A 15986-nucleotide genomic window follows, 5' to 3' on the forward strand; every position below is an offset into this window, starting at 1 on the left:
TCTGATTACGCTTGACCCGAATCTTCCTTCTGTCTGCTATCAGAAATAACCCCCACTGTCAAATCCAACTTTCTGCTCTACAAGGCAGATCTGTCCTTTCAGATTGCTTTGAATCCTAAAGTTGACTAGGAGGCACTGCTAGTTCTGAAGCAGAGGTTTGCAGTATTATTGCTGGGATGTTGTCAGAACTTCTGACCTTTGCTGTACTCAGTGCCTTCAGCAATCGAATTGTCTGAAGACTGGCACCGGGGACCTCAAAGGATTTGGAGATGCATCATCCATTCTGCATTCCTGGCTAAAGATATATGTAAATCCTTCACACTTGTCTTTTGCACAGATAGCTTCCTCATCATTCTGGATGGGAATATTTGTAGAGTCTCTTCTGGTTGATTCAAAACTTTGAAACATTATAAACTGTAAGGAGGACAGTGTAGAACCTCATAAAACACTGACAAGTAATGGAATAGGAGGATAGGTGGCAGATGATGTTCAATGCAGAAAAGTGTGAGGTGAGGCATTTTGGAAGAAGGAAAATAGACAGACAATACAACTTCAGGGGTACAATTATAAAGGGCTGCAGGAGCAGAGGTGGGTGCACAGTATATGGGCACAGATCAGGGAACCTGGCAGGAGAGGAGGAGAGAGCCATTAATAAACCATGGGCTTCATGAACCAAAGTATAGGATACAAGAGCAAGGAAGTGCTGCTGAACCTGTGCAAGATAATTAGCCTTCAGCTAGAGTATTATGTTCTGTTCTGGGTATCAGATTATAGGAAGGATGTGAATGCATTGGAGAGAGTACAGAGGAGCTTTAGAAGAATAGTTCCAGGTATGAGAAACTGGAAATAGTTTGAAAGGATTGGGACTGTACTCCTTGGAGAGAAGAAGGCTAACAGGACATAAGATAGACATTTTCAAACTTATGAGGGGCTGGACAGAGTTATGAGGGAGCAACGTCATGCTCATAAAACAAGAAAGAACAGGAGGATGCAGAATTTGAATTGATTGCAAATGTGGCAAATAAAGAATGAAAAAAGTGTGTCCACACAACGAGTGGTTTGGGTCTGGAATCCATCTCTATATTCATTCTTGTAGCTGCAGCTAAAATGATATTCATTCACATAGTTAATAATAAAAAACAAATGTACATTGAAAAATGTGATATTATATTTTCCTGAGCCAACTGTGTGCCCTTAGAGGATTTTCTTTTAGCTTTCTGTTTCACTGTGTTTAGGTATGGAATTGCCAGTGTTGGACTGGGATGGACAAAGTTAAAAATCACACATCACCAGGTTATAGTCCAACAGGTTTATTTGAAAGAACTAGATTTTTGGAGCATTGCTCCTTCACCTGATGAAGGAGCAGCGCAATGAAAGCTAATGCTTCCAAATAAACCTGTTGGACTGTAACCCAGCGTTGTGTTTATTTTAACTGTGTTTAGGAGCAGTTGGGGTGAAGTGAGCCTTCCCCCGTAGTGCAGCCTGTTGGCCTTGGAGCTTTGTATGGTTGACCTCAGGCATTATTGTGGCTAGAGGGCCCAGATATGCCTCTAGATACTACCTAGATACAGGTCCCCCCATCTCAATTTCAAAATGTTCAAGATGTAAGGTGCAGATGTTGTTGGTGGACCTCTCCAACCTGCAAGTCAATTTCTCAGGCACGGAGAAAGTGAGGACTGCAAATGCTGAAGATCATAGTCAAAAAGTGTGACACTGGAAAAGCACAGCAGGTCAGGCAGCATCTGAGAAGCAGGAGAGTTGATGTTTCTGGCATATGCCTATTGGCCATCTCTAGGCCAATTTTTTCCACACTGCAAATGTGAAGGGAAGTTCATGGCTTTTAGCAATTAACCTCGTGCACAGTTGAGGTATAAATCTGGTACCAACAGCAGAAATCCCTCAAGATCCTGGCGGTGGTGACTTCTTCCGCCACTGGCTTGAACAAGGGGGTGCCATTGAGGCATGAAATAGTCATAATGAGGTGAGCAGCATAAAATTGTGTGAGAAAACTCACTAGTGCTCATGGAGAGAGCCCTCCATGGAGCTCCTCGAAATTGACACTTTAGATTTTTAGCAAAATTCGGACCATTGTCTTTCTTGTGTTTGTATATCAGAAGTTGAACTAAGTGACTTGAAATATAAATTGCCATAAAAATATGTTGTGAATACTTCTACTAACAATTGAAATCTCTGAAAGTATTGTTTCCAGTCAGCAATGAGAAACTAAGTAAGTCTGAAATTATGACGTTCTTTGATCACTGAACTACTTCTCTCTGTTTGCCTACAAACATGATTCAGCTTGAAGTGATTGCTGAATATCGACAGCTGGACCTCATCATGCATCCTGTTGTGCAGAAATTAATTCAAATTAAATGGAAACGCTTTGGGAGGTAAGGTTAATTTCCTCCAATTAAATATTGGACGATTGAAGCAGTTGCCTTCAGCCTTCACCACAAAATCCAATGCCTTGCAACTGATTCCATCCCCTTCTATGATCTTTGTATAAGACTATCAGTTTGACAATTTTACTTGACCCTGAGCTAAGAATCTAACCACATATCATCCATTATCTCATGTCCACCTTTGTACCATTCTGCCCTTATCTTAATCCATCTGTTGCTGAAATTCCCATCAACATTTTTGTTACCTCTAGACTCAACCATTCCAATACTCTCCCGGATAGTTCTCCATATTTCATTCTTTCAAAAGCTCTTCTGTTTACCATTTAACGAATACCACACTCCATTTGTCTTTCAGCTCTGTGCTCTATGACTTACATTGACTGCTGATCCCCAAATGTTTTGAATTCTCACCCATATTTTGAAGCCTTTCCATGGTGTCAACCCCGTCCTCTGTCTTTAACCTTCTTCAAGCCTAAAAATATCTCCAAGATATCTGTTTTTCTCCCCATTCTGGTCTCTTTTCTAATACTGCTTCCTTTACCCAATGAAGGTCTTATACTTCATACATTTAACTATGGGCCATAAGCATTGGCGCTCATTCCTTAAACTTCTCCTCCCCCTCTTCCTTTAAGACTGTTCTAGCTGATGCCATTATTGCACTGACATCAGTTTGTGTCTGACTCATCTCGTGGAAAGTGCTTTGTAACAATTGACAGCGGATTTTGAATGCAAATTGTTGCTGAGAATATTTTTGCTGGCTTCACTTTATGATTAAACCTCTCATTCCTGGATATAGCAGTAAGCTCACAATTTGTTTGGCTTTCTAGGAGAGGAGTCACAATCATGTTGGGGCTAAATATCCTCTTCATTTTGTCTTGGACTATCCTTGGACTTACTTCCTCTCTGTCATATTCTGAAAAATTGAAGTATGTTCTACCTCGTGTAAGTACAATGTCTCTACTTGAAATCAGAAGGTATCAATTCAGAATCAAATTTTTACCCGTGAAACAAAATTGGAGTTAATTTAGTTTTAGGTGGGTAGTGCCTGGAGCACTGGACTATACTGCCTAAAGTTCTTACCTAGTGCCATTTTGAAGGTGTAGCTTAATTTCAATATTGCTGGTAAGCTGCAAATACTGTTCTGAAACTCAAGGTAACTTGCCAATTGGCAGGTAGTGGGCCCATCAATGTGGAAATGTTATTCTTGGAGGAGAGAGCAATGAAATCCCAATGATGGGGCAGTGCAGATGAATGTGGAGGGTCAGAGGCTACCCTACATAATGTTTTAGGAGGCTAGTGAAAGCATTCATATACTTCACATTGCACAAAAATCTATCAGATTAATTTCAGTGGCCTTTTGAGGGCAATTGGTTAGGTCATTCAAGAAGAGGCCCTTGTGCAGTTCATGCCCACCTAATAATTCTTCAAAGTTGCATCTAGGACCCTGATGTGAGAACCCTCACTCAAATATTGATGGTATAAATAGGTGTTGAGTGTGGCTTTAACTTTAGTTCAAATGTTGCTGCCCTACCATTCCATTCTATCAGGCAGGAGGAGTTAAAATCATTAAGTCTTTTTCTTGGGTGGCACCATGGATTAGTAGATTAAAACATCTGCCTTGTAAACAGAAGATCCTGTATTTGAATCTTAACAGTATATTTCTCATCAGTTGTTGTGGTACAGTAGTAATGACCCTACCTCTGAAACAGGAGTCCTGAATTTGGGTCTCACCATCTCCATACGTGTAATAGCATCTCTGACCAGCTGCAATAGGAAATATCAAAGTCCTTTTCTTCACTTTGTTCAAAAAATTATCAGGGTTCTATTCTCTACTCCAGTCTATTTCTTCTCCTAAGGTATAGGATTCTCCATTCATTATCTTACCCTGTTCACTTATTTGCTAAATAATTCACTGCACAATCACTAACATTTTGCAGAGTGTATGCGATCAGTGTACACAATTTTCATTCTTCTTGTAGTACACTAGTTGAATCACTACTTCAATCAGTCATGTCCTTTAATAACATAATGGAAACCCTGTTTTTTTCTATTCTTCAAAGAGGCAATTCTTTTACCTTTTACAAGTCCATCCAACAACCACCATGTCTTTCATAGTCCCACACTTGCGTCATCTTTCTCACTGGTATTCTGTACTTCATCAAATTCTCTAATTACAAATAGAACTTCAACATTTCCACTTATACTGAAACAGAATAGTTTTGCTCTTTACAACAAAACATGCCTTTTGGAGACTTATATTAGCCTCATAACTGGTTAGATCTACAAACATGCATTTTGTTAACCAGTACAAAATGCAAGAAAAATGCAAAATAAAGTTTCTCTTTCTAACAAAATCAATGTGCTTTGCACTTCATTGGGACTGATGCTGCTCAATTAAATTTTCATATTCTATTCTGATCACTGTGTATGGTGCCTTCTGTACCTTCCAAATATGTGGATTCTTTAGGGGCCTATATTATCTAGTTTATCTGTGAGGGTAGTCACCTTCTAGTCTAGTGAAGAAGTCTTATAAAATGAACAAGTTATAATTTGTTTCCCTGCAACGATTAACTAGTTACAAATATTGGGTTTATGTTATGATAAAGAGTGGTGGGAGGACCAAACCATGGGTGACATAACTTTACTCTTCCAAGACATCTGCCTGACAATGAATGGTGCTTATTAGAAATCTTAATCCTATTAGATGCTTCCAGATCCATACCTCACAAGGAAGTCAGGACTCCAGGTTTTCGAAGCCAGAGGGAGATTTGAAAGTAAGGGTAGAATCTTGAGAATGGAGGGGTCTGTTACTCCACTGGCTATATGGGATCCCAAAGGGAATGATCCCCCTCTACTTTTTTCCAGACAGTAGTCCATGTACACAGCTGCAAGGCCACTCCTTGTCCTGAGCCTTCCTGCACCACAGGTAAAATAGTGGCAGAGAGGAAATAAGGACATTTTGATGGCCTGTCATTGGCCACTAAAAAGTCTAAACATGTCCAATGGCGAATGGTACACCTGATGTTTACTGCCACTTTGTCAAATGGGAGATAGGCTAGTCATGGGTGGGAATATGGTGGGGGGATAGGCCACATGCTACACTGTTAAAATATGCTGGAAGGGGAAAGTAAAATCTAGGAAATGAAGTCCATACCCTTCACAAGTTTTTTGTTTCTTTGACAAGAATCAGACTAATTCTAGCAGTTTTTTTGAAATTGTCTTTGCCAAGTGAGTAACACTGGCAAGATTATATTTATTGCAAGTTCTGAATTTCCATAAAGTGGTATTGCTGGTACTTGCCATGAATATTTTCAACTGGGAGGCTTACTAAACCTTTCAGAAGATCTTCAAAACCTTTAATGTCATGCACCGAGGATGAAAGTGATTTTCCATGCACACCGAGCGAAGTAGAACTGACAGATTCCTTTCTCTGAAGAACATTCATGAACCAGTTGAGCTTTAAGGAATTAACTGGTAGTTTTCACAATTTTGTCTCATGCAGGCTATAAATTACCAGATTCTTATGGATTCAAGTCTCTTTTTTATCAATTAGACTCATAAACCTGTACAGCATGGAAACAGACCCCTTTGTCCAATTCATCCATGCCAACCAGATATCCTAAATTAATCTAATCCCATTTGCCAGAATTTGGCCCTTATCCCTCTAAACCCTTCCTATTAAGGTCATCCTTCAGCCCCTGACACTCCAGGGGAAATACTCAAAGCCTATTCAGCCTCTCCCTATAGTTCAAACACTCCAATCCTGGCATGTCCTTATAAATATTTTCTGAACCCTTTCAAGTTTCACAACATCCTCCCTTAGCAAGGAGAGCAGAACTGAACACAGGATTCGAATATTGGCCAAACCAATGTCCTGTGCAATTGCAACACGACCTCCCAACTCCTACACTTAATGCATTGACCAATATAGGCAAGCATAATAAATGCTTTCTTTACTAACCTGTGACTCCACTATGAATCTACACTCCAAGATCTCCTTGCTCAGCAACACTCGCCAGGATCTTAAGTCCTGCCCTGATTTGCCTTTCCAAAATACAGCATCTCACATTTATCTAAATTAAACTCCATCTGCCATTCCTCAGCCCATTGGCCCATTTGATCAAGGGCCCATTTTATCAGAGGTATCACTCTTGGCTGTCCACTTTACTTCATTTTTGTTTTGCTTTTCAAACCTATTATTGTGATCTGACCTGTGGATCTTGGCTCTTGACCGTGATTGTTCACCCAAAAAGTCTAAAATTTAAAGTATTAAATAATACTTTTTAAAATCAGGCATAGATATTAAATTCTGATTGACATTCCTTTTCTACCTACAACCCATTCTCATTTAATTTTGAAATATTACTTTTAACCTCAGTGTTAATTGGGAGGAATTGGCTGGGAGAATTTTGAGCCAAATAGTGGAACTGCCCGTGCTAAAAATGTCATTTCAAAAGTGTACGTTAATTCAGCCCCTTCAAATGGTCAGACTCAGTTATTCTACAACCATTCAATAATTTGCTCACAGCATTCAAAGAAGATTAGCTGGATCAATGGAGATTAATGAACACCAATGAAGATTATCTAAGACATAAGATGGAGAATGGTGGATATGATAATTTATCATCGAGAAATAGACTTTGTTGGAGTGCACATACTTAATCACACCATGTAAGAATGTGGGGGCTCTCAGGGCACCGTAGTAGTGTCCCTACTTCTGGGCTAAGAAGCCTGGGTTTAAGTCATACTATCTCCAGACGTCTATCTGAACAGCTTGAATTAAAATAAAATCTATAAGAGTGTTAATGATATAGAAGAGTACCAACATCGCACTTAACATGTGGATTCAGAAATCATAAAAATATGGGGTAGAAAGTCCTAGCTGAAGAATATGAAATGCTAAATTCTTAGTCTCTTGTTCCTTTTGAGGTTATCTTCTTTCTCTTACGTTATATAAATACAGGATTGGTGGAAAATTCTTCTTGCTGTCATAGCAATTGGACTTACTGGCTATCAGCTTGTAGAAGAATTTATTGAAATCCATTCTTCAAACGTGAAGTTTAGTTTCTGGAAGGATTGGAAAAGCAAGGAAATAATGAAGGACCTCAACCTGTGTCACCCAAGATGGCCAGAGGTAGATAAAATGACTGCATAAGTTTTGTATGGAGAAACAGCATCTTGAACAGTAAAATATAACTTGTAATTTTCTCTCAATTTTTTTGAAATGGGAAAATTCAGTTCTTGTTAAGTATTTTATTTAACACTTGCAACACCATTGGCAAGTTTTATACAATGAAGTACTTTACTAAGCTCCAAAGGTAGCAATCCTTTCACCTTTACATCTGATAATATAAATCTTAACTTGTGGTGTCTTGATTAGGTTTAAAACATTTATTCCACAGCAAAGCTGTTGAATGGTGCTACTGTCTACATTAGACCAGTTGCCAAAAGATTAGAAAAAGTTATCAATGTACAACGGGCTAAGTAAATTTATTGAAAAGTAAATTTTTTTTAGTAGAATCATGATGCCTAGCATATCAATACATATTTTCTTTTGCCTTTGTTTTCATGGGTATATTGTTTTGCTACTCCAAACTTAATTCATAATTGAAATATCATCCATTAACAATTCCATTCTTTCTGCTCGAACTAGATGCATCAGTTTACAAATACTGATTATCCTATACAATTTTTTTTTCTTGACTGATAGGAGGAGTCATATCTAAAGAAACAGCTGGCTGGACTGGACGAATTGCATCCCCACTATTTTAGAGATTTTTGGTAATGCTGTTGATTAAAACTTTGTGAATTTCACAATACGCATGTGTTGGTTATTAATGTGATTCCCAATTCCCAGTCAATTCCAGAGTATTTGAATGATAATAGGGCCCAGGTGTAAATGGGACAGCAGCAGCTGAAAATAGCAAAGGGTGACATACTACCCTATTTATATTTGTGCTGAAGCTGTCATCATTTTGAGCGGTGTCCTGAGTTAAGTGGTCGAAACATAAGCTTATTTCAAATGGAAAGCCATGTGATTTGAAGTATGTCAGTCCTTGATTTCAATTCTGAGCGGCAAATGATTACAATTTGTACTACAAACACTCTGAAATGGCACTCCAATTTGCATAAATTTATGAAGATTCCATCATCTTTAGGCTGGCACCTCATCAATTTGCAGGTCCTTGTTGGTTGTCATTGGAAATGGCCAAACAGTGAGCAGGGATACAACCTGTATGTGTTTAACAGCCTTCCCACCCATTTTTCGCTAAGTGTGTCAGGTTAAAATGACCCCAGATATGTAGACACGCTTTCTTCTGACACAGATACATTAATTAATTATTTGTGCTTTCAGGTTAGTTAAGCTGAAAAATTTCACAGCATAGTCACAAGTATTGATGTGTTGTGGGGTTGAAACAATCTGAATTGTAGGAGTTTAACTGTTCACAAACAAACAGATGTCATTGTGCTCGTGACTGTTCCAGCTACTCTCCTGACCATACTTTTTGAACATTTTTAATTAAGTGGAGAGAGTATCAGCAGAAATTGACTTAAATATTATAGTTAGTTATCTAACTGTTGTAACTAATTTCATTTAAGAACAACACTAATAGGGAAGCTGCAGCAATTTGGACTCTCAAATCAATTAGCATCTTCTCTCAGCATCTTTTTTTCATTCTTTCATAGTTTGTGCACATCCCTGTCAAAGTATTTGTTGCCCATCCCTAATTACCCTTAAACTGAGTTTTGGAGGGCAGTTAAGAGGTAATCATGTGGCATTTGCATCAAGGTCAGAACAGGTATGAATGACAGATTTCCACCCTTTGAAAGACATTAGTGAACCAGAGGGATTTTTACAACAATCCCATGACAATTATATGATCATTATTACTTTTCATTCCACATTTTATTAATGGAATTTAAATTCCAAGTCCAGTGATAATATGAGTACTCCATCTTCCCTTGTTGTTTCTCCTAAAAGGAGAATGTTTGCTAGTTTTGGTCCAATTACCTGGACGAAGAGAGAAAAGTGAGCAGGGATCTCTTTAATTATCACTTAAACAGTGAAGTAAAAGGGAATTGTCCCTGATAGTCTGTGCAGATGAGTGGGGCTTGGAAAGATTCATCGTCCTGCTTGAGCTGGAGATTTGGAAAATGGGGTATTACTTGACAGGCATACAGAAAAGGGAAAGATTGACAATTGTTAAATTTAATATGGTTGCATTTTCATTTGCAAATCAGAAAAGCACATGTGATCTGTATCAACATCCTGGTAACGATGGCTGTAGGTTAGCTCGCTAAGCTGAAAGGTTTGTTTTCAGATGTTTTGTCACTATAACTAGGTAATAGGTAACATCGTCAGTGAGACCCTTCAGTGGAGCGCTGGTGGGATGTCCCGCCTCTCTATTTATAGATTTGGTTTTTTTAAGGTGGATGATATTTACAAAATACCATGCAAGAACTGTAAATAAATACTACATTGAACAAACAAGCAGGAAGCTTGCCACAAGGATACATGAACACCAACTAGCCACCAAAAGACATGGCCCACTATCACTAGTTTCCATACATATAGACAAAGAAGGACACCATTTTGACTGGGCCGATACACACATCCTAGGACAAACGAAACAAAGACTTGTATGAGAATTCCTTGAGGCCTGCCATTCTAATTGAAACTCCATAGAGTCATAGTCATAGAGATGTACAGCATGGAAACAGACCCTTTAGTCCAACTTGTCCATGCCAACTAGTCCCACCTGCCAGCACCCAGCCCATATCCCTCAAAACCCTTCCTATTCATATAACCATCCAAATGCCTTTTAACTGATGCTATTGTACCAGCCTCCACCATTTCCTCTGGCACTCATTCCATACCGTACCACTCTCTGTGTGGAAAAAGTTGCCTCTTAGGTCTCTTTTATAACTTTCCCCTCTCACCCTCAACCTATGCCCTCTAGATCTGGACTCCTCCACCCTAGGGAAAAGAACTTGTCTATTTATCCTATCCATGCGCCTCGTGATTTTGTAAACCTCTATAAGGTCACCCCTCAGCCTCTGATGCTCCAGGGAAAACAGCCCCGGCCTATTCAGCCTCTCCGCGTAGCTCAAATCCTCCAACACTGGCAACATCCTTGTAAATCTTTTCTGATCTCTTTCAAGTTTCACAACATCCTTCCTATAACAGGGAGACCAGAATTGCACACAATATTCCAACAGTGGCCTAACCAATGTCCTGTACAGCTGCAACATGACCTCCCAACTACTGTACTCAATACTCTGACCAATAAAGGAAAGCATACCAAATGTCTTCTTCACTATCCTATCAACCTGCGACTCCACTTTCAAGGAGCTATGAACCAAGGTATCTTTGTCCAGCAACCCTCCCTAGGACCTTACCATTTAGTGTATAATTCCTGCTCTGATTTGTTTTTCCAAAATGCAGCACCTCGCATTTATCTAATTTAAATCCCTCTGACACTCCTCGGCCCATTGACCCATCTGATCAAGATCCCGTTGTACTCCGAGGTAACCTTCTTCACTGTCCACTACATCTGACATCCGCAAGCTGACTAACACAGCAATTTAAACCCCATCTATCTTCCATGGAAATGACATCACCTACTTTAAGGAACCAAGACCTATAAATAGAGAGGTGGGACATACCACCGGAGGCTCTCACTAATGGTCATGGTGATGAAACCTCTGAAGTTCCAGATCAGCGAACTAACTTACATCCATATCATCAACCTGAGCTACAAATCTTCTCAAAAATCACTAATCCTGGGAACATTTATCCCTCAAATAACACAACTAAAAGAGACATTTTGATTATTTATTTCATTGCTGTTTGTGGGAGCTCACTGTGTGCATTGGCTACTGAGCTCTCTTTATTACTACAGTGACTATACTTAAAAGTACTTAGAGTCATAGAGGTATGCAGCATGGTTCAGCTCATCCATGCCGATCAGATATCCTAAAACATCTATTCCTATTTGTCAGCATTGGGCCCATATCCTTCTAAACCCTTCCTATTCAGATACCCATCGAGATGCTTTTTAAATGTAGATATACCAGCTTCCACAACTTCATCTGGCAGCTCATTCCCTACATGCACCACCTCTGTGTGAAAAGATTGCCCCTTAGGCTCCTTTTAAACCTTTTCCCTCTCACCTTAAACCTACTTCCTTTAGTTTTGTACTCCCCCGCCCCAGGGAAAATACTTTGTCTCTTCATTCTATCCATGCCCCTCATGATTGTATAAACCTTTGAGGTCACCTCTCAGCTCCTGACACTTCAGAGAAAACAGCCCTAGCCTATTCAGCCTGTCCCTCTAGTTCAAACCGTACAACTCTGGCAACATCCTTGTAAATCTTTCTGAACCCTTTCAAGTTTCACAACATTCTTCCAATAGCACGGAGACCAGAATTGCACGCAATATTCCAAAAGTGGCCTAACCAACATCCTGTACAGCTGCAACATGACTTCCCAACTCATATACTCAATGCACTGACCAACAAAGGCAAGTATACTAAATGCCTTTTTCACTATCCTATCTACCTGTGACTCCACAAGGAACAATGTACCTGCACTTCAAGGTACTTTTGTTGAGAAACACTCCCCAGCATCAAGTGTATAAGTCCTGCCCTGATCTGCCTTTCCAAAATGCAGTATCTCACATTTATCTAAATTAAACACCATCTGCCACTCCTCATCCCACTGTACTCTGAGGTAACTTTCTTTGCTGACCACTAAACATCGAATTTTGATGTCATCTGCAAACTTACTAACCATGTTCACATCCAAAACATTTATATAAATGACAAAAAGCAGTGCAACAGTACTAATTCTTGTGGCACACCGCTGGTCACAGGCCTATAGTCTGAAAAGCAACTCTCCACCACCACCCTCTGTCTTCTACCTTCAAGCCGGTTCTGTATCCAAACATCTAGTTCTCTCTGTATTCCATGTGATCTAACCTTGCTAACCAGTCTATCATGAGGAACCTTATTGAATGCCTGACAGAAGGCCACAGAGATCATGTCCACTGCTCTGCCCTCATCAATTCTCTTGGTTACTTCTTCAAAAACTCAATCAAGTTCGTGAGACACGATTTCCCATGCATAAAACCATGTTGACTATTCGTAATCAGTCCTTGCCTTTCCACATCCTCAGGATTCCCTCCAACAACTTTCCCACCACCGATGTCAGGCTCATGGTCTGTAGTTCCCTAGCTTTTTCTTACCGCCTTTCTTAAACAGTGGCACCAGATTAGCCAACCTCCAGTTTTCCAGCAACTCACCTGTGGCTATTGATGATACAAATGTCTCAGCAAGGGGCCCAGCAATCTCTTCTCAAACCTCCCACAGAGTTCTAGGGTACTTCTGATCGGATCCTGGGGATTTATCCACCTTTATGCATTTTAAGACATCCAGCACCTTCTCCTTTGTAATATGGACATTTTTCAAGATGTCACTATTTATTTCCCCACATTCTCTACTTCATTGGTTGTAAAGTGTCTTGGGGCAAGCTGAAATAGTGAAGGGCACTGTATAAATGCAACTTCTTTATTTGTCTTTATTTGATATGTTCAATGGTTTAGTAATCATATATCAAAGCATCCAGGAACAAGGATTGGCCATTTGGCCCTTTAAGTCTGGTCCACCCATTAATATGATCATGGCTGATCATCCAACCCGGTGCTCTGTTCCCACTTCGTCCAGACACTCTTTGATCCCTCTAGACCTCGGAACTACATTTAACTCCTTTTTGGAAATGTTCTATGTTTTGGCCTCAATTATTTTCTGCGTCAGAAAATTCCTCAGATTCACCACTCCCTAAGTGAAGAAATTTCTCCTCACTTAGTCTTAAATGCCAATACCCAGATCCTTTTACTGTGATCCCTGGCTCTGGACTCCCTAGTCATCAAGAATATCCTTCCTGTATTTACCCTGCCTAGTCCTGCTAGAATTTTGAATATTTCTATGAGATACCCCCTCATTCTTCTGAACTCCAATGAATATAGCCCTAATTAATCCAGTCCCACTTTCTACATCAATCCTGCCAATCCAGGGATCAGTTTGGTAAACCTTTGCTGCACTGACCCCATAGCCAGAATATCATTCCTTGGATAGAGAGACCAAAACTGCACACAATACTCCCCTGTCCCGGTCTGAGTGAATTTAGGCAACAAAGGATCGGTGCAGTGTATAATGCTGCCAATGTCTTCTATAACTGGCTCATGAGGACTGGAGATACTGTCCCAAGTATCATTGTCTCCAATTTTCTCTCTCTAATGGAGAGATCGCTGCCTCAGGCAGTTAATATGATTTGGATTAAAATTAGAGAGAATAGGGCTGAAACTGTCTCTGCTGTAAAGCATTGTTAGTGCATAGATGTTGAGTACTATCTGAATTTGCTCATACTTATTGTTATTGACATGTGTTGCTATTGTTTTTCCAGGAATTTGTTTGACTGGATGGTTTATCTGCTGCTGTTTGCTCTAATAGCAACTCATGTTGTTGATCTGGTAACACAAAGCGAGTTCATTCATGTTGCACATATTCGACTATTTGCTGTGACTATTATATTCCTTTGGCTTCGGCTCATGAAGCATGTTCGAGCTATCAGGTATGCGCCACCTTTTTTTGTCCCTCAGATAAAAGATTTTTCCAGATTACAATGTTTCTTGCCTACTTCCTGTACTACGATACACATTCCATAAAATGTAAGCTAATATTAGTGAATTTTATGCATTCCAATTTAGGTTAGATTAGATTAGATTCCCTACAGTGTGGAAACAGGCCTTCCAGCCCAACAAGTCCACACCGACCCTCCGAAGAGTAACCCACCCAAACCCCTTTCCCTCTGACTAATTCACCTAACACTATGGGCAATTTAGCATAGCCAATTCACCATACCTGCACATTTTTGGATTATTAAGAAATTCAGATTTGAAATTTGCTGCAGTAATTCTGTGATTGACATTGGGCTGAATGTTCTGTGCTCCTGCTGACGTGTTTGAAGACATGAGGGCTATCAAAGTCCAATGGGTGGTCTGCCTGCCATCTACAAGTCCAGCCCTTACATATCTGATGTTTTACAGGGAGCAGCAGGGGGGGGGGGGGAGGGTGCTATCCCTTGGGCCAACTGAGATCTTTAGATGGCCAATTAGATTAGATTACTTACAGTATGGAAACAGACCCTTCGGCCCAACAAATCCGCACTGACCCTCTGAAAAGTAACCCATCCAGGCCCATTCCCCATACTTACCTCTGACTAATGCACCTAACATGGATAATTTTACATGGCCAATTCACCTAACCTGCACATCTTTTTGGATTGTGGAGGAAACAGAAGCACCTGGAGAAAACCCACACAGACACAGGGAGAACGTGCATAATCCATACAGTCACCCAAGGCTGGAATCGAACCCAGGTCCCTGGCGCTGTGAGGCAGCAGTGCTAACCACTGAGCCACGTGCCACCCTTCAGGACCTTGGTCTTGAATGGTCACTTCAGGACCTTGTCTCATTCCTGATTCAATTTTCCCTCTAAGCTGCCTCAGTGGTTTGTGCACACTGATTAAAATGCTAATGCAATCACTTCTGACTTCTTCAGCTGCTGCTGCCCATGCCACTGCAGGTCAGTTCAGGCTGCTACTTTAGACCATGCTGCTACTTTAACAATGGCAGGGAGAGGTCCTCAAATAACCACTTCAGCTGCTAAAGTTGGTTTTGGGCTGGGGAACAGACCTCCTTTGGGGCTAATTGTCAACACACCAGTCTCTTCCTTCCCCCACTACCCTATAGTTTCTACTCCCACCTCCCCATGCCTCTCAAAAATACTGTCATTGGATAACTGGCAGCCTCTCCAGGTGAACATGCCACTTTGAGACACTTCTGCACTTTAAAGCTGCAATGGTACCTCTCATTGAAAGGCTGTAGCAAAGACATTAAACTCTCATATTGGACTAGGCTGCATTTTGGAACTACTTATTGACTGTCTCACCTTAACTTTACCTGGAAACATTGAAACATCTCTGCCTTGCCTTCTCACACCTTAGATCCCCACCTTACCAGCCTGAAATACTAGGCTCGTATCACATTTGTCTTACCTTGCTGTTTATCACAGACCCAACTCAAGAAGCTTTTCATGGTTGTCAACAGTTCAGTCAAATCAGGGGAGACAGTATAGAGTCAAGAGATCCCAGTACAGTAACCCTGGATAGCTTCAGTACCAATCCAATGTTGTCATTATCTGAGCTGTTGGTTAGTTGTAAGAACCAGTCTTTCTGAGTATTCCATGAAGCCAAGTCCTGAGAGAGTACAATGGAGCTGGCTATCTCTCTGTCAAGATTGTGGACTTTCTGCTGGTATTGAAGGCATTGTAGACAATGGTTAGAAATGAATTGCAATGAATGACCCTGATAATGCTGTTACTGTGAAATTTGCACTGGAATGAAAAATAGTTCTTACTCAGTGAGTGGAATAGGTGTAGTGGAACGCTGTGATTGTGAGGAGGCAGAGAAGGAGTGTGGCATTTGTCCTGGCGCAGTGGAGAACGTCATTGGTCTTCTTGTGGT

The 15986-nt window shown here is 40.4% G+C and overlaps 1 protein-coding gene across 2 annotated transcripts in view; it reads left to right on the top strand.

Moving 5' to 3' along the window:
• Positions 1 to 15986, top strand: part of si:ch73-193i2.2 (transient receptor potential channel pyrexia) — a 68142-nt gene that overhangs the window by 21298 nt on the left and 30858 nt on the right. For both annotated transcript variants that reach the window (XM_043689416.1, XM_043689418.1), the window contains exons 7-11: positions 2299 to 2390; positions 3230 to 3344; positions 7366 to 7536; positions 8113 to 8183; positions 13866 to 14033. In XM_043689416.1, coding sequence (XP_043545351.1) covers positions 2299 to 2390; positions 3230 to 3344; positions 7366 to 7536; positions 8113 to 8183; positions 13866 to 14033 — 617 coding nt within the window. The remainder of the gene's footprint in view (positions 1 to 2298; positions 2391 to 3229; positions 3345 to 7365; positions 7537 to 8112; positions 8184 to 13865; positions 14034 to 15986) is intronic.

Source organism: Chiloscyllium plagiosum, chromosome 4 (genome assembly GCF_004010195.1).
Source record: "Chiloscyllium plagiosum isolate BGI_BamShark_2017 chromosome 4, ASM401019v2, whole genome shotgun sequence".
Taxonomy (NCBI): domain Eukaryota; kingdom Metazoa; phylum Chordata; class Chondrichthyes; order Orectolobiformes; family Hemiscylliidae; genus Chiloscyllium; species Chiloscyllium plagiosum.